Genomic DNA, 19,648 nt, shown 5'->3' on the forward strand with positions numbered 1-19,648 from the left:
TCAAGGGCTAATGAGCAGTTGACAGCAGTAAATGAGCTTCTGCAGCAAGCATTTCAATTCATTCCCTGACTAAAATTAGTTATCTCTTCTGGGCACCGTGCTCTGCCTTCCTGGGATATTTGGCACCATCGGCTCCCCAGTGTGTCAGGGAGGAACCATCTCCATCAGCAACAGACTGTAGTGGTGGGTGCCATCCAGAACCGCCTTTCTCCCCTGAGCAGGGGAGCTGCGCTTTTGTCCTCGGCTTTCCAAACTGGTCTATAGACCGGTTCAGCTGTGGCTGTTTCACTGGTGATGTGTCCAACCAACCAACCCAAGCAGCCTTTGCTCTGCAGCCGTGGTGTCACCTTCCTTGCAGCAATGGGCTTTGTAGTGGGGCTGTTGGCGAGTCCTGCTCTGGTAAGGGCTATTATGGTAACTATTCCTGCGTTGTTCAAGATTTTTGATAATAAAGATGGCTGTATGGATTGCTGGTGGGGAGGAGGATTGGATATGTGCCCAGAGATTTAGGAAATTAATTGCCATTTTCCTGCACCCCCACAGGTGATATAGGGACTCAGGTGTCATTGCCTTGTTATGTGCCAGCTGTAAAGTGCTATGATTATAGTGAAATTAATAATTTGCTGATGCCAGATAGGCACCTAAATTCCTTTGAAAATCAGTGTAAAATGACTTTTCCAAGATGGATTAGGCACTTGGTAGTATCTGTACATAGAAGCACTGCTCACCTACCTTGCAACTCTGGTCCCAAATAATTTTTCAAACTGGGACATAGTGTCTTTCATGCCAAAGGGGTGAAATTGGACAACTGAGTCCAGATATTTGGCTGGCTGTGTGAAGGGACCATTAAAAAGCAATGGGACAAATGAGAGAAGGTGTCTGTTTAGGACATACCCCAGGCCTGGCTGAGGCAACAGGCTGGCAAGAGTTTCCACCACTGCCTGACTCAATAGTCACGGTAAGTTTAGTTTCCTGCAATTTTACGTATCTCCTACGTCCCAGACATTTTATAAAGATTGTTTTCCAAGTTTATCTCTCTTTTTTTTTTTTTTTTTTCCAGAAGATAGTCCGGGGAATTAGCTCAGGTTTGCCTAGATATAGGATGACGAAGAAAGTACTTTAATAAGAGATGCTGCTCTGTAATGAAGAGCCCACCTACAGACTGCTTTGTACAGTCCTGTGCTGGAAAGCAACTTCACTTGGTTGCTAGGATTGTTGGAGCAATAACTTACTGATGTGAAAAATCTCTCAGTAAACAGGATGGCATCTCAAAAATAACATGCTAACTTTTTTTCCCCTAAGTTGCGCTCATCTGCATATCAATGTGAACCGTTGTTTAGATTCTGTCCCTCTTCTGAATCTATTGGAGAAGGCTAAAGCATCACAATGAATGTTTAGATCATTAACCATATTTATGATGACGCATGTAAAACTCTGTGGACAGAGTTTTTCCCCCTATAGTGTCAGTTGTGGATCCCAGAGCCATACGGAGGCTCTGTGGTTCTCTGCAGACTGAATCTTGCACTGTCTCTGTGTTGAAAGCAGTGTCCCTGTTGTGTTTCTGCCTCTTCTAGAGACTGACAATGTTTACTGGCCTCCCTGGGGCCCACGAGCCATCTGCAAAGACATTCCTGGGACAGCCAAAATCCGTGGTTCTTGGGCTATTGGGACCCCATAGCACAGCTAAAGTTTATGGTCCACTAAGCTGCTTACAAGCGTGTAATTATTACAATCCTTGTCCCAATGGCCATGCTGTCATGTCAGAAATATGGAACAATCCTTTAACTTAAAAAAACCATTCTGATAATTATTCACCAAGATGTTGATGGTACCCAATACACAGAAGTGTGCTAGGGAGAAAGCAGCAGTACTTCACCAGAGTGAATCTTTTTGATGGTAACTTCCATATCAGTGTGAAAAAGAAAAGAACAAAAAAGTGCAAGAAAGGAAAAAGTCTCTGTATCCTCAGTCATTTTTGAAACCACCATCCCACTTCCAGACTTGTGTCTGTCTTGTGTGACAGATGTGATAGTGTCTCAAGACATATTAAGAGCATATTCATTTTCTTTTACTATTCTGTTTTAAGGAAAAAAGACAAATTATGCCTTGTGAAGAGGCCATTTGCTATAAAGTGTAAAAATGCTTTAATATTAATATTTTATAATAAAATTCATGACATATTTATAAACACTCTATCAAGCATTTACAACTGAACCACAGCTGAGAGCTTGGACCGGAATAAATAAGCAAGGACACAGCTAGTATGAAATATACATCTTAATTTTTATAATTGTGTGTGCTTTATTCTTTACACAAATGGAATGGATGCGCAGAGTATTTACACATAACAGGAGTGTAAGCTGGACAGGGTATTTTTGTAAACTCCAGTTCAGATTCTGAGTACCCCACACTACAGCTGGACCGAGAAACATCCTGCTAAAGAGACGCGCGCCGGCCAGCATCCCGGATGGAGCCGCCTGCTGAGCACAGGCTGCTGCACTCGGAAATTTGGACTGGCCGATTCAAATTCAGGAACACAAATTAAAAGGTTGCTATCCCACTAAGAGCCAACAGTGTTGCCTTTTTTTTTTTTTTTTTCTTTCCTTTTTTCCCCCAAAAGATCTTGCCTAGGATGCTGGCTGCCGCCCACCCCCAGAAATGCTGTTTTACACCAGGGCAAGTTGCCTGCGCTATAGGTCAGGGCCAGGCGGCGGAAGCTGCTGACGCGGGGTGAGGGATGATGGGTCACCTCTCATGCTCCTCGACTTAAAGACAGAATCTCAAAAGGGCCAACGGGGTAGTGGTTCCTATTGCTCTTGGTGAGATGCCAGCGGGGCTGAAGCCTTCTGAAAATCCTGCCACAGCATTTGGCCCATGGGCGTCTTTTAGTTCAGCAGTTTCACAGCACTGACCTCAAAAGGTTCTTGGTCCATGACTTGGCCCTCTGGGTGCTACAGTAATATAAGCACTAAATAACGATGATGATGGAAGGTGCTGAGCTGCTGTTTAATCGTGTGGCCTTGGTGTTTTACAGTAATGCTAAAATGCCAGTGTAATGGGGAGAATGTGTTACTTCAAGTGGTGTAAATGGGACAGACTCCGCTGATGTCCCTGCTCATTGCAGGGAGGTTGGACTAGATGACCTTTTAAGGTCCCTTCCAACCCAAACCATTCCATGATTCTATGAAATCAATGGAGTCACCATGATTTATACCAGCTGAAGATCTAGGCTGGCTATACGTTGAATAGATTTGAGATGTTATTGACTGTTAGCTTTGATACTGATTTGTGCCATAAATTGGGAACTTTTTTTTTTTTTTGAATTATAATGACAACCTCATTCTTACATCTGAACTAATTGACAAGATCTCTGATTTTTAATGTAATAGGAAAATACATTTATTTCACCAAGGCATGGGCTTGAGCACGTGAATGCAGTTGCACAGTGAACTGCATGCATAACATGGCAGGCAAAATGTTCAAGAGAAAAAATGTTAAGATTAAAAGCTGTGGAGGATAAAAGACCACTTTCCGTGAACATGGCAGATATTATGGCTTTAAATCTGCAGTTTAAAAAGAAGCTTGAGACTTTTCTAATGAACACTGTTTTTCCTACAAATATTCTCTTCTGTTATCACTCACTGAATCCTTTCCTTTGAAAAACAAAAAATAAAATAAAAGGAAACCAAACCAAAATACAATTTGACTGAGTGTTGATGAGCAAGTTAACAGTGAAGGTGTAACACCTTTCTCCATAGAAAACTCATGTAAATAGGTAGGTGGACGTTGTAGAACTAGGACACTGTCACTGGCTCGTAGTGGTTATTAGCTCAGGTTCCACACTGCTCTCCAGGATGAGGATTTGAAATTTCAGTGCAACGGAGAGATTTCTTATCCTTGACTTTCACAGGGTGGTTCCTGGGACCCTATCCACACCGGAGCATCAAACCATGCTAGCTACAAACACAATTACATCACAGAATATTTATCTAAAAACAGCCTTTACTACCAAAGAAATTACAAAGCGCTAGCGTGGACAGGGTACCTCTGTAGGAAGGGGGATTAAGCAAACGAGGCTTTTTCACTGGTTGATGGTCGGACCGTCAGACCAGTACAGTGCCGTTTCACTGAGCCCTGCTAGCAAGCTCCCAATGAGTCAGTGCACGGAAGATGCTCTGTGGCAAGGAGAAATAAATAGGTTGTAATATTGCACATCTGCACAAAGCTAGCAAGATGTCATTGTGATCATTCATGGGTGGACAAAAAGCTGTGATAATTTTGGTTCTGCTTAGACCCTACGGTGCTACACACTGTGCCAGAACATGAGAAATAGCACCAGGGGTGTGATCTGGCACTTTTCCTAAAGGGTCCAGCATTTGCATTTGTCTCATGTTTAGATGCTCACAAGTCTTTACATGAACAGAAAAGGAAACTGATTATGCTAAGCTGTGTTAGCACCAACACGGTCTCAGGTGCCAATTGCTGTGGGTTGTGAGTTTGGACTTTTTCTTCTTTTTTTTTTTTCCTCTTTTCTTTCTTTTTGCACCAGATGTAATTCTGCCTGAATCTTATATTTCTCTTCCTCCTCCCACTGCCACCCAGTATGATCTGAACAGCTGCAATGCAAAAATGAACTGCAGCTCTGAGGATGCTGAAACATGAAACGCAAAACATCAACGTACAAAACAAATGGGACTATAAGTCCTAAGGGAAATAAGACCTCTCACCGCTTCTCTTGGTGATTTGTTTTTAAATATACTTTTTATTCAAAAAAAAAAAGAAAAAAAAAAGAAGTGCAATGGCAACTCTAAACTGGAAGCACAAACAACAGACAGGGAAAAATAAATAATGTTACTACAGTAACCAAGGACTGATGGAAAAATTGATTGTACTCAGCCATAGTGTTACTGTTCACTGTAAAGCACAGCACATGACAAAGCAAAACAGTTACTAGTAGGATAGTACCGTAAAAGGCTGCATGCTGAACTAAGAAACAAAGAAGCAGATGTGATCGATTGCTTAAAAACAGAGCTGAAAATTAGAATGAAGTTCCTGCTTTAGGATACTTGGTTTTTCAGGTCTGGTGGGCTATTTCCCAACCTGGGGCAATAGTACTTTGCCAACATGGAAAAATCCATGGCTTCCAAAGATCTGGGGTCACTCTGTGGATTTCTGCAGAATTATCCAAAATCGAAGCTTTCATTCGTTTATAGTTTGTAGAAAAAAGTTTCTAGCCCTTCTGGTTACGAAGCTCTTTTGGAGACATAACTGAAACCCTTGTTTATAAATCTGTGCTGGCCAGGCAAGAAAAATAGTAGTTAAAGAAGTGCAAACTTCTCAAAGTTACCATAGTAGGGCAGTAAGTGGGAGGCCACCTCAGGGCCACCAAAATGCCCATATTTTTAACCCTGTCAGCTCTGGTGGCTATATTGCGAACATCCAGCTAGTGGTGCTCTCCATGGAGGTTGGCTGGATATACCCGTCAACTTGACAGGGTGTAGAAATGTAAGCTTCAAATAGACGAGGAACTGAGGAGTCTATTTAGCATTTGCCCTTAAAACGTCCTTAGACATTAGGGTTCCTGTAGCCACCAGCTAATAAGCACTGGACTCCTGCGGCGTAGCGGGCAGGAGAGTGTGGGTTTTATAGAAAACATGGTCCAGCAGCAGCAAAGGCAGTTCAGTTAACTTCATAATATCTCTTGCAGTTGTCCCCTTGCGTGTCAGAGTGAAGAATGGCATCAGTGTACAAAGGAAGGGCATTGTGAAACGAGAAAAATATACCTCCCTCTCCTCTTCTATTCACCCCGAACTGCAATTCCACAGACTTTCCCCAAATCCCTCACAAATGTCCATTGCCTCAGTTTTTGCTTTTAAGACCCTTGTTGACTGTGAAATGAATGAAGATACAAGTTAATTGGTGACCTGTCTGCCTACAAAGAGAGGAAAGATCAAATGCTTTTGGTATTTCCTTTAAAGAAACATGAAGAATCATAAAACATTAGGGGTGAAGTGTGACTCCTTCCAAGAGAGAAATTATTAACTGCATTCAAGCACTGACATTTTTGCTTCTGAAAAAATAATCCATTTCAATTTAAAGATGCATTATCCTTCTGTGTTCAGAAAAGGTCCTACAGGGCAGTCAGTTCAAGAGATCTTCCCACAGGAGTTCATCGTGATTATATAGAGGCAAGGGAGAGGATTAAATTGAAAGGAAAATAAGATGACAGCTACAATTTAAGGAATTATCTTGCTTGTCATTAATAGTAGAGAATCTCTTATGGAAAAGGGATAATGCAACTTGATGGTCCTCTTTACATTTTACAGTCGCACAAGGGTGTAAATATTTAATCTTTCAATTAATTAATCTTTACAAAATATCTCGCAAAAACATTTTTACCTATAGAAATTAGTTTCTATACATCAATATATTTTTTATTTTTATAAATTATTCCATCTTTAAGTGCCTTCTATCAATATAAATGATAAAATAGACAATCAAAAATGTTAAAGCTTTTCCCAGTTGTATCCCTCCTTGTCAACATAGGTACTGTGAATCCTCATACATGTGTGTGTCTGCATGGGAATGTGTTTGTGTGCACACGTGTGATGTGAAATGCTTCCATCCTCTCCGCCCCCAAACTCCGTTAAAACAAACTATATTGTTATTAGTTCCTGATGCTATAGTGTTTCCAAAGGGGAAAAAAGAAATGCTTGACTTGGTTTCAGAAATCAAAAGATGTGCATAGTTACCAAAGTCGAGGTGTACCAACCACAAATGTGCAATGACAAGCTTAGAATAGGACCCACCTCCCAGACAAGTCAAAGAGCGTCCTACCAGTGACTTCAGTAGGAAGTGGACCAAATACTGAACTTGATTTTGCAAGGTGCATGTGGCCCTGATCTAGCAAAACGCTTAAGCCTGTGCTTAGCTTTGAGCCCATGAATAGTCCTACTGGAACTGGTGGGACTGAATGGCATAAGGAAGGATCACAAGTGACTCCAAGTCAACAGGCTACTCATATGTAGGGACTGGGGTCAAGTGCTGAGCGCCTTGCAGGATCAAGCCCTATATGAGGTTCAAGAGCTGGGAACTTCTCTTTAAAGCAATCAACACACTGAGCTCAGCCATTGAAATCAATCAAAATGTCCGCATGGGCACAGGAGGTGGCTAGCTCCCCTTGACAGAGGGTCTCCATGTCAAAAGTTTATACCTACAACTGGTGCTCTGAGCACACAACAGATTTGCTTTTTATGGTAGAAGTCTTTTTGTTCCTACCCTTTGACCCATCAGTGTCCTTCATGGCTTCAAACACTTTGTGTTGTACATTCATCAAAATTCACATTGACTGCAAAGAACATAAATGCAACAAAAACAGGAAAGCCTCCAAATAGTATATTATAGTTTTCTTCTAAATATTCTCCCATCGTAATCAGAGGTGCAGTGGCTAATTTATAATTTTTCCTTTGAAGGAATCCAGATGAAAGGCCCAGATTGTTCTTCAATTACAAGTTTGCATTGATTATATATATCTTCTAAGCTATCTCCTTGGACAATGGCTGCAGTAAGAAAATATAACAAGACGGCTTTTAATTGATATATTCTACAGCATCCAGTGTCATCAGATTTTCAGTGTACTCATAGATACTGATGAAATGAGAAGCAATACTAGCACACTGTGATATCGGTTATGGAAAAGTCGTACCCCTGCAGATGGCAACTAAGTTCAACCCAATGGCACCTTCCCATGTCAGAGACCCGTCCCACTGCTTGTAGTGAGAAGACTGAGCTAAGTCAGTTTAGAGAACTGGCAATTCTGTCTCAGAGGAGGGCAGCATGGTAGGTTCCCACTGTTGCCAGTCAAAATTTGAATTTAATATGATTTAGAAGCTACGTCAGCAGTGAGTAGCTGATTAACAGCCTATTCTTTTCCTGACCTGGTTATAATAAACTCACTCTGGGTTGCGAAAGTTAACTAGGTCAGGCCCAAGTTGACAGAAGATAAAGCAACTGCAACACAAAGCACAGTGTCTATACTCTTAAAATTCCTTGTATCCCCAGCAGAAATCTGGAACCGCAGTTCATTTTATGCACACTGTTAGCATGCGGAGGGACAACTGGGGACTTCTGAGCGTTATTCACAAATACCAGTCCCCTGAGTAGGGAACTGCCTAAACCCACTCAAAGGAAATGCTGGAGCAAGAGCAGGTCTTAAATCTTGCTGTTTTTCCAGGTCACAAAGAATATGCCTTTCTCTTTCACTCCCATAATCCATAGCTTGAGTTCTTACTTTGAACTAGTGAGGAATTCTTTGGTCTGTACAGATGCAATGATGTGACATTTTCACTGACTTCATTAAAAGCAGTTTTGGGTCAAGAAGGGAATCAAATTCATTCATAGCTATTCCTTCAGGGCACCAAACTTCTGAGGATTCGAATGCCTCAACTGCCCTTGAATTTCAGGGAAAAATTACTCTCAAGCTAGAAGTCCTTACTATGGGCGTGCTACACTGATATCTACTCTAGGCCAGAGACAGAGCTGATCCAGTTATTTTGCAATAAGAGACTGTGCCTTGGGAAAAAAAATGTTTTAAATAAAAGCATACCTGTAAAATATTCTCCAAATTCTTGTTCTAATTTAATTGCTCGATCATAGGTTTTCTTCGCTTGCTCCTCTGTGAGACGTTTATTCATTTCCCTAGAAATACAAAGGAAGTCAAGAAGTTTAGATTCTTACTAGAACATCTTTCTAAAAGATATGTTCAACTGAATTGCAGATGGACTGATATCGATATCAAATCAAACAGTAAAATTCTTCCGTGCCATGGGAACTGGGAGCCAGGAGGTCTCAAGGTCTGCACACTCACAGGACTCCTGTCTCCAGAGCTGAAGCTCCTTCAAGAACCCCTCTGTCTCCCAGGCCCACAGCCTGAATAAGACTGTCCAAACTGCTGAAATGGAAGGTCCATTTTGACTGAGGCTGGGGTTATGGGAGTGAAATCACAACTAAAGGCAGGTTTCAGCACAGGGAGACTCCTGACCCTGTAGGAGGAATCCCAGAGTCATTGTAATCCCTGTATGGAAGTCCCAAGAGGAGCCCAGCATGTCTTCCAGGGAGACTTCATAGTTCAGATGTGGGCATGAGCTCCAGATAATCATGAGAAATCAAACTGAGTCTTTCCAATAGGAAGAGTTAAGATTAATTTATTATTTGTACTCTCTGTTCCAGTATTTTCTGATTAACTATAGAGATTCCCAGCCAAATGTGACTTGTAGATTCTAAAATATGCAGGGTATCCATAAAGGTGAAAACATAGACAGTGTCAGTAACATTCTGCTATTGCCAATAATTTGTTACTTGGTGGAGCATTTCTGTTTCAACAGAGGCATTATTTAATAACTTGAAGAAATGGGTTGTCTTGCCTATGCACGCTCAGCTTTTAATGCCACTGTCTACTTGCGAAGAATCAAGTTCATACTCATTCAGAGCCTTACACATATATGCCTGTAGATATCCAAATTAAGTAGCAGTAATAAATAGAGTTTTCCTGTTCTAACATTTTTCACAGCATGGATGCATTTTTCTTAAAATGCAATGGCAGCTTTTTGAGGCAACTAGGAAAGCAAGAGAAGGGAGATCTTCTGTTCTACATAAGTCTGATTTAATGCCTTGCACTGAATCATATGATTATGTGGTAATGGACTATATACAGTGTGACAGGGGTGATGCATGTAGGAAATTATGTGCACAATGGTGCACAAAAAAAAAGATCTATGAAGTGCACAACAGTATGAACTTGCTAAAGCTTACTCCTACTCAGCTTCTGAAAAACAACCTGTAACGTGTCCAGGATGCAAAAACATATTTCTAGAAATTGCTTAGAGATTTCTGTCTATATAACTAACTGTATAGCTGGGAACATTGCTTAGAAAATTCTCTCTGGAAGTACCAATGCAATGCACAAAGCAGGTTTATAAAATGAAGGATAAGAAAGACTTCTTTAAAAATTTTTGACAGTTATTAGTGAATTATATAAATAGGTTTAACATATGCCAATCTGTGTCATGCTGCTAAATTTGTAATACTACTAATTCTATTTATTGAAAAGATTGATATGTAATTGAGTTCAGGTGGGCTTCTCATCAGCTACGCCTACTTGAACGTATCTTCGGGTGACTAAAACAAAACTCTGTCTTGAAGTGGGACATATTAATACCATTGCAAATTCTTACGCAAGCTTAACATTTTCATCTTAAGGACACTCAGACAATATTCTAGTGCTAATAACATTCTTCTCCTTCCAGATTTATTTCTGGTAATTTTGTGAGAAGCCTTTCTCTTTTTAATATCTGAGGAGAAAATACAAATAAAAATATAAACAAGCATTTAAAATATTAAGTACTCTGAAACAGGTAGAAATGTGCATTAAATTTTCAGGTGGTAGATTTGCCTGGGGTATAAAACTGTGTTAGTTGTATTCATGCCTCTGCCCACTCTGTGCTTTCAGAACAGAGGATGGAGAAGTGGGAGGACCATGATGTCCATTTTTCATGATGAGCTGAAAGTGCTGTCAAACTGCAGTCCCTTCTAATTTTTCATTTCCTAGCCAGGGACCTGCACAGCTGGTGAATTCAAAATGCTTGTGGAGAGCTGTCCCTCCAGGGACATTTTCTTCCTCTCCCAGTGAGGAGCTCACCCAGGCAGGCTCTTCATCACTTCCAGCTCTCACCCCCATGATCCCACCACCGTCCTCCTTCTAGAGAGAGAGGCCAATTGAGAGGAACCAACTGGGACCCCTCTGGGATTAAACCTGTGAGGTGGAATCATCTAGAGATGGGAAAGGAAGGGAAAGCCCTTTATTTACAGCAATGTGGTTGCCTGGACTGAAGAACGTAGGATCAGGAGACATCCAGTTCAGGCCATGTGTACTGGTTACTTCTACATCAAATAGTCCCTCATGGTCTTGTAGTGCTGTGGTCATTAGTGTTAGCAGGGTATTTCCAGAGAACCAACAATAACCAAGTTCCAAGTGCAGGTGCAAGCTTAAATTATGTTCCTTTCATTCTTCATACCTTCACTGTTGGGTGGGTGCAAAGGAACATAGCGTAAATGAGGATTAGACCCTTTGAATTTAAGTACTAGTTTTGCCACAAGTTAAATCTTTTGACCCTCTCTCTGCATCTTTTGGTGCATTTTTTTGTCTTTTATAGTTTTACTTCCCTATTATACTAACTTTCAACTCCTTTGTATGAACAGGAGTAATCTACATGGCAGATAAACTGATAATTGAAAAACCCGAGCGAACACAGTTACGCTGTCATAAAAACATCCTCTTTCTGTTCCCATAGAGCACTGGTTTACCGTGTTAAAGTTCTCCATACTAAAATAGCGTTATCTATTAGAAAGAGGTTATATCCGTTCATCTATGCACACCCTACAACTCACTACTGCTTACGTCAGAGTATATGTTTAGCCAGACCCTGAGTGATTTAGCTTCATTATTGAATAAAATAAATGATATTCACAAGCGAGAGGCTCAGAATGGCATCATCATTCTCAAGACAATTATTCAAAAAGAATGATACTGTTTATATTAACAGAGTTCATATTTCTGTTAGAAACGAATTTTGGGTGCTGTTATATTAGAGAAATACACATCAGATAGCTTAAATAGACAAAAAGATTACTTGTGGAGAGCAGGCTTCAGGGGATAAACTAATTTAGGATGCCTGAATTGATTACATTTTTCTCACTCTTTTTGTTTGTTTGTTTGTTTTGTTTTTTAGAAGTTTTATTGTGTTTACACAATTTATTTATATAAGCCATTTTACTGCAAAAAATCCCAAACTAGTACTGATATATAAGGACTTTTGTTGTCCCATGAAAGTTTGGATTTCTAATTCAGGATGTCTTCCAGAGGGTATTTGTGGAACAAGGAACTTAAAATCATATAATGGATTTCACTTTGTTTGTCCATACTACACTGTCAGCACTGAGGCAAGTTTAGATTTGGGGAGTGAAGAATAGCTTACTTTTGCTTTATATCTGTAAGGAAAATTCTGCTAACTTTGCATAACTTGTTTTCTCCTAAGTGAAATATTAACATGGCTTTGGTTTAATAACAGGATGATTGTCGTGATATTTTGCATCTTCATAACACTTTTCTGTCAGTCTGTTCAAGGATTTGCTCTTACAACAAATCAATGAAGTCTTTATGTTATTGCCACATTTCTGGTTCTGCCTAATGTATTTTTCAGACTAAGGGACACTTTTATTTACTACCTTTTTTTTTTTTTTTAATCACTCCAGATGCAATGTCAGCATTAAACAAATAATGGAAATATTTTATGGGTGGGAAAGCTGTAGGTTAAGATCTATCTTAAAACAATCAATGCAGAGTGTATACTATCAGACCACCTTTCACCCTCTACACAGCAAGTTAATCAGAATAAAACTGAATTGCAGGGCTGGAAGAAATGTCAAGAATCATCCAACCCAAGGGGGCTTTGGTCAGGGTGGGGCTGTTAAAGTACCACATACTGTCCATCATTTATTAAGCTGAAAAGTTCTTGCATTACGATGGTTGCAAATGGAAAATTATTGATCACAGTGTGTTTTATCCTGAGCTTTAACCAGTATGAAGGTCACTTCCATACTTCCTTGACACTAGGTAACCCCGTTCCTCCTCCACTTCCATGGCAGTACCCAGCACCTGACCAGCACTCCAGCTGGGGCCTCATCCATACCCAGTAAAACAAAATAACTATCTATTGTGTCCTTACACAACACTGATGTTAATACAGCCCACAGTGGCAGTTTCTTTTTCTGCAACCGCATTTTCCATCCATTCATATTCCTGTGTGATCCACCCCAACCACCAGATGCTTTTCTGCAGTGCTGTAGCTTAATTATTCTCTGCTTGTACTCGTGCATTTCATTTTCTCCCCTTTGTCTGTGCTGAATTTCATCTTACTGATTTTACATTGAGTTGTAATCTTCTGAAGTGCTTGCCACCTCACTCAGCCTTGAGTGTTTCACAAAATTTACAAAAGTACTGCCCAGTTCATCATTCAAGTTATTCACGAACAAGTGGTCCAAAACAGTGACACAGCTCAGGAATTTGCAGGATTTCTGTTACCCCCCCAGTTTAACAGTTCTATTTTCAATTACAATGTTGTACACATGCTGTCTAGATTCCCTTAGGACTATATTTCCCTAACCTTATATTTCCCTAAGTATTAATATTTTATTTCCCTAAGCTGCTACTGAGAATGTTCCATGGAGCCAGAAAAAAGACCCAAGATGCAATACAATTATTGATATCCATCTCATGAATGAAGGAAATAAGACTGAGTTGATTTTCTCTTGATGCACATATGTTGGCTACCTCTTATAACCTTTTTATCCTCAGTTCTTACACTTGAGTTCCTGTATTGGGTTTGCATGGCAAGATTTTTTTTTGGGGAGGAGAGGATAGTTCTACAGGAGTGGCTTCTATAAGAAGACAGACTGGCTTCTATAAGAAGACAGACTGGCTCTGACAGAGCCAGTGCCAGCTGGCTCCAAGATGGACCCACTGCTGGCCAAGGCTGAGCCCATCAGAGGTGATGGTAGCACCTCTGGGGTAACATATTCAAGAGGGGAAAAAAACCCTGATGTGCAATAGGAACCAGGGGAAAGGAGTGAGGGTAGTGAGGTGCTGGATCAGGCTGCCCAGAGAAGCTGTGGATGCCCCATCCCTGGAAGTGTTCAAGGTCAGGTTGGACGGGGCTTTGAGCAACCTGGTCTAGTGGAAGGTGTCCCTGCCTGTGGAAGGGGTGTTGGAACTAGATATCTTTAAGGTCCCTTCCAACCTAAACCATTCTATCATTCTATGATTCTAAGATAATATGTGAGAGAAACAACTCCGCAGACACCCAGGTCAGTGCAGAAGGAGGGCAGGAGGTGCTCCTGGCAGCCCGTGGTGCAGACCATGGTGAGGCCGGCTGTCCCCTGCAGCCCATGGAGGTCCGTGGTGCAGCAGATCTCCACCTGCAGCCCAGGGAGGACCCCACGCTGGAGCAGGTGGATGCCCAAAGGAGACTGTGACCCCACGGAGAGCCCACACTGGAGCAGGCTCCTGGCAGGACCTGTGGCCCCATGGAGAGAGGAGCCCACGCTGGAGCAGGTTTGCTGGCAGGACTTGTGACCCCGTGGGGGACCCAGGCTGGAGCAGCCTGTTCCTGAAAGACTGCACCCCATGGAAGGGACCCACGCTGGAGCAGTTCATGAAGAACTGCAGCCCGTGGGAAGGACCCACATTGGGGAAGTTCATGGAGAACTGTCTCCTGTACAAGGGACCCCACGCTGGAGCAGGGGAAGTGTTTGAGGAGTATGAGGTGTCCTCCCCTGAGGAGGAAGGACAAGTGGAGACAATGTGTGACGAACTGACCACAACCCCCATTCCCCGTCACCCTTCGCCACTCGGGGGAAGGAGGCAGAGAAATCAGGAGTGAAGTTGAGCTTGGGAAGAAGGAAGGGGTGAGGGGAAGGTGCTTTAAGATTTGGTTTTATTTCTCATTTTCCTACTCTGATTTGATTGGTAATAAATTAAATTCATTCCCTGAGTCGAGTCTGTTTTGCCTGTGATGGTAAATGCTGAGTGATCTCTCCCTGTCCTTATCTTGACCCACAAGCCTTTTGTCATTTTTTTTCTCCTTTCTTCAGCTGAGGAGGGGAGTGATAGAGCAGCTTTGGTGGGCACCTGGCATCCAGCCAGGCTCAAACCCGCCACATCCCATTTCCTCTTGTTATTGCTGATTTTAGAGGACAAGCAAAATGTAGACTTAAGACCTGTGTTGTGCCACTTGCGACTGTTGCCTGAAAAAAAAATGTTACAAGTAGTTCATACTTACATCAGAGGCTCCCATGATTTAGGCTTGATGAAGATAGCGATGGGATAGAGTTGTGCAACTTGTAGTCGTTTGATAGCATTTCCTGACACATCGAGTATACAGTGCTTGCCCTATTGGAAACAGATGAGGGTGTGTTTATTTTTGCAGAGTTTGCTGCAGACCAGCCAAAAGACGGGAAGCAATTCTGCGATGCTGCGCTCTGGAACGGGGCCGTGACTGGCACAGCAGGGAAGGGGGACCCCAGGGCACGCACTCTGCTCCTCTGCTCTCTTTCCTTTGCTTTGGTGCTAATATAAAATATACAATGGAGATATGGGAAAAAACTTGGTTTTTATTTTTACTGGGGTGAACTCAGTGAGAGGGAGAGGATTTTTTTCAGAGATGAGGAAAATCAGTTCATAAAAATAATAAATGTCTATGTTCTGACGGGTTAGTTCGGTTCTTCTTTGTGTCAAAGACTCCCTGTGTCACCTGAGGCAAGTAATTTAATCTTTCTGTGCTTCATTCCTTCACCTCTGTGAAAATGAGGTAAGTTTATTTATCTGACAGGAGGAATAGGGAAGGCTGTTTTGGGGTGCACTTGAGGCTCTGTGTAACATCCCTGAATCCACGGCACTACATCCAAGTACAGAAAGTGCCAAGTATTTAGTCATTCAAAGTCAGAGACTCCACTTGTGGAGTCATTATAAAGTCTATAAATATTAGGATGTTGTTGTTTTGCAGATATTTTATATTTTTGGCAGAGGAACCATGTCTGAGATAAAATGCGGAAACAAACCAGATCATGTTGCATGGGGAATAAAACTAGTTTAAACCTACCCTTTCTGCCACAAATCTCACGGACTGGACGCTAGTTCCATATAAATTATCGTTGTACTGCCCAGCTTCTATAAATTTGTGCTCTTGGATATCTTTTTCCATTTGTTCTCTTGAAATGACAAAATGATAATCTCTCCCATCCACTTCATAGTCACGCTTTGGCCGTGTGGTATCTGCATGAAACAAAAGACAGAAAATCAAGTAGTCTATAAAAAAATTTCATGTAGAAAAAAGCAGCAATTAAGGTTTCCTCAGGCAGCAATGCTGTGTGTGCTGTAAGTGGAGGTGTTCCACATCTGGGAACAGATCTTTGGCTACCATATATTGTTTTCAATGGAGTTCCAACAATAAAGGTGTCTTTTTATAGTAATATCTTCTGATATTTACCTCCAATCAATACTTACACTCTAACATAAAATTAGAATTTACCACAATCCTACTATTTTTCCAGCAGGATCACACACAAGCCTCCCATTCCAGATTGTAAATCTAATCCTATTACAGTGATAAAATGAATTGCAATCTCGTCAATTTAACTCAACCTTAATTATAAGCCTGATTTTGATCTCATCTCCAGCAGTTTTAAGCTGGTGTATTTGTGGAGACAACAGTTTAAAATGAAGTAAGACTGCAATCAGACCCTGAAATAAACACTCAGCAAACTCTAATGATCCAATATATAAACAATGCTTAATTCAAGGTCCAATATTGCTTTCAGATTAGACAGCCTTGATCTCACACAAATCACAGATAACTCCATATTTTTATTGGTGGATGCTGTGTAATTGAGCTGAAACATTTTACATTTTACCACTATTTCAAACTTTTATCTTGTTTAAGAAACAATAGACTAATTGATGAGTCAACTGAGTTAGTGGCTAAAAGGCTCCTTGTTTAAAAAAAATCTACTGCTTTTGAGACAATTCGATTGAGAAATACACCTGCATATACTTCACAGATGTTGCTTACACAGCAATTTACTTAATCCATGACACCAAAGGATACAACTTAGCTGAAGAACAAGGGGTAAAATCATACTTACGTGGTACACACGACCCGAACTTATCAGGGAATTCAGATATCAAATCATCATTGATCCGATCTTTCATAGGACCCAGAATAATAACCGGCCTGGTGTAATTAACTGAACAATAAAAAGAAATTATGATATTACTGGTAATAACAGTAAATCTTCCCAAAGATACACTAACCGGAGTTGTTGCCTTTATGTATGACATAAAACTTAGGTGTACATTTTATTGATAATTTATTTATTGACATGTATAAGGACAATGGAATGAATACCACTCATTTTGCAGAGCTCTGTGGTGGTGCATGGATATGTAGTCAGACGACTATGTGGAAGTGCTATTGCTCAACAAGGGCACTCCCAAATGCTTGCAGATGGACTCTCTCATGAGCCATGGAATGGAGATTGTAGGATTTATTTTCTCCTCTGTTATAGGGGTGCATCCCCCATTAAATTAGGTGGGTGTGCTCCTATTTTTGGTTTGCTTTCCCATAGGTTCATCTGCCCTGGTTAGAGACACACATCACATGAGAAGGAAAATGATGGAGGCTTCGCATGTAGCAATATTGCAGTAAATCTAGAAAACCTGCATCAATGTTTTGTAGACTGACTAATGTATTTATTAGTAAAGGCCATGAGAGCTTACTGGCGAAAGTCCTGAGCACTTCAGGGAGTGAGGGCTAGCGAGGCAGAGCTTTACATAATTTCTTTTGTATGGCATAGACCGAGCGGCCAAAAAAAAGGAGCCACAGAGAGTCTGGGGCTAGCGCAACAACGTTTACTGCTCTGCTAGCCCCCAAAATGTGAAATGAAAAATATAAGGAACAGTGACAGAAAAGCAGACGAAACTTACTTTCCTGTCTGGTGACAGGTTCATAAGAAAGGATGCAGTCTTCTTGGCCTCCTGATGAGAGAAGAAAGAGAAGAGATTGAAGCTGACAAGCAACACACCAAACACTAAAGCTTGATAAAATACTTCACACAGAGACAGATTGGGTTCAACACTTCTCTCTGGTAATGCTCTCACCTGAACCATTCCAAAGTCCCTCACAACTTTAAAGTGTGGAGGTCACTTTTTTTCATTACTCTCCATCTACTGCCACATGTTTCAATTCTCTTTGCTGAAATTAGGCTTTGCTGAATAAGGCTTTGTTTATTGATTTGATATCAAGGCTGTTTACAAGGATAGTGCAGAAGTTTAAGATGCAATTCCTTTGCTTGTCTGATTGTTAAGGCCCTAAGATGCTGCTGCAGGGCAAATCCACAAGCTACCTAAACTGAACCATTTTTATCCTCAGAATATATACATTTTGGCTGATGGTCTTTCTGTGCATAACCTCCACAGCCTAGTTTACTCACAGCCTGGCATCTAGCTATGAACTGTTAGCTGGCCCTTATCCTTTCCCTGAACACAAACCTCACAGCGTCATATTTTACTCACTTCTCCTCCCACCACTCTTGTTAGGAAAGTGCTGTTTCTTCATGGTGACATTTAGGGAACAAAAGCAGAGAAATTTGCCATGAGAAACAATAGGCACTGGGTGGACCATGACTTGGGTGTGGGTGAACAGCCCTGGTGCACCACTGTCATCTCCTCTATGAGAGTCCAGGAGGACAGGGCGGGAGGATTCTTCTACTTACTGCATGAATAATTCCTGGGCATTTCTCTTTCTGGGTCACTGTTACATACTTGGTACCACAAAAGGGCTCTGGCAGGTTCTAAATATGGCTTAGGCTTAGCAAACTTAAAAATGATGATTTTATTTTTACCCAGTTCAGGGCTTATCTCTGAGAAGATCCACAGATGGGATTTTGCAACTAATTTAGATACTACAGAAGAAAGATTGCCATAAGGGCTGCCAGGGCTTTATAAAATAGACAAGGTTGCCTTCATCTCATCTGCTTGCACGCACATGGGTCTGTGTTACATTATTCTGGTGGGCTCCTGCCAAGCCGAAGTGTTCACGCGCAGGGGAAGAGTGCTGCCTGACACCCGATGGACGACGTAGGTAGGATTCAGAAGGGGCTACAATTCACCCTGAAGTAGTCTGGCCACAATCTGAGTCAGTCTTGAGGCTCCATTAACTATTCGAGAAGATTTGGATTGGGTGCAATGCCTAGCTCCCAATTAGGTATAAAATGTTTTGTGGTTTAGTCTTAAGCTGACTAAACATTGATAGATATATTTTGTGATATACTATCTAGACAGCTTTGAGAAATGTGTAAGAAAGCTTTTCAAGTAAAACTAATGTTGTAATTCAGGACAACGACAGAAAAAGCAAAAACCAAAAAAAAGTACTAATGTGTTAGAAGAGAGGAAGAAACAGACAGGGCCAAATCCAAACTAGCAACAGTGCTGAAGCAGCAAGGGAGAAAACATCACTTTTAATAAAAGGAAGAGATTAGACAGCTTTTGAGGGCAAGTCAACGGAATGTTTGAAGAGTGTGGATAATGGATTTTCTTCTCTATTTGCAAATGATTGATACCGTAATCACTTGCTTAACTTTGGCTTATTGCAAAGTTAAAAACCTAAAATTATTGTTACACCAGGTTTCATACATTAGATGCATTATTTTCCCTTAAGTTTTTCTGGGAATTTTGGGGGTGATATAAAAGTCAGGGTGGCCCATGCCGTGGATATGAAGTCATTCACTCTTCAGGCTGGATGAGGATGCTCGTGCACTGCCTGCCCTCCAGCACCACAGAGCCAAGCTTATGCTTTTCAGCAGTGTGAGAATGTCAATTTTGGGGTGGGCAATAAAGCCATCACGTACTAAATGTGGGGATGGGAGTCTGTCTGTACAAATACAATCTGACACTTGAAAATTCTTGTTTCAATGGCATACAGATCTGCAGAAGGGGATTAATTTCAGCTGATTTCAGAAACCTGTATTGTGAGTGCTA

The 19,648-nt window shown here is 41.2% G+C and overlaps 1 protein-coding gene across 5 annotated transcripts in view; it reads right to left on the reverse strand.

Annotated features, from left to right (window-relative positions):
* Positions 1–7,155: 7,155 nt before the first annotated feature.
* DLG2 (discs large MAGUK scaffold protein 2) overlaps positions 7,156–19,648 on the reverse strand; it is a 770,443-nt gene continuing 757,950 nt past the window's right edge. For all 5 annotated transcript variants that reach the window (XM_065626935.1, XM_065626939.1, XM_065626938.1 and 2 more), the window contains 6 exons: positions 17,597–17,647; positions 16,756–16,857; positions 15,714–15,886; positions 14,895–15,004; positions 8,606–8,697; positions 7,156–7,559 (listed from right to left, as the gene is read on the reverse strand). In XM_065626935.1, the coding sequence (XP_065483007.1) occupies positions 7,453–7,559; positions 8,606–8,697; positions 14,895–15,004; positions 15,714–15,886; positions 16,756–16,857; positions 17,597–17,647 (635 nt within the window). In that variant the 3' untranslated portion in view covers positions 7,156–7,452. The remainder of the gene's footprint in view (positions 7,560–8,605; positions 8,698–14,894; positions 15,005–15,713; positions 15,887–16,755; positions 16,858–17,596; positions 17,648–19,648) is intronic.

Source organism: Caloenas nicobarica, chromosome 1 (genome assembly GCF_036013445.1).
Source record: "Caloenas nicobarica isolate bCalNic1 chromosome 1, bCalNic1.hap1, whole genome shotgun sequence".
Lineage (NCBI taxonomy): Eukaryota > Metazoa > Chordata > Aves > Columbiformes > Columbidae > Caloenas > Caloenas nicobarica.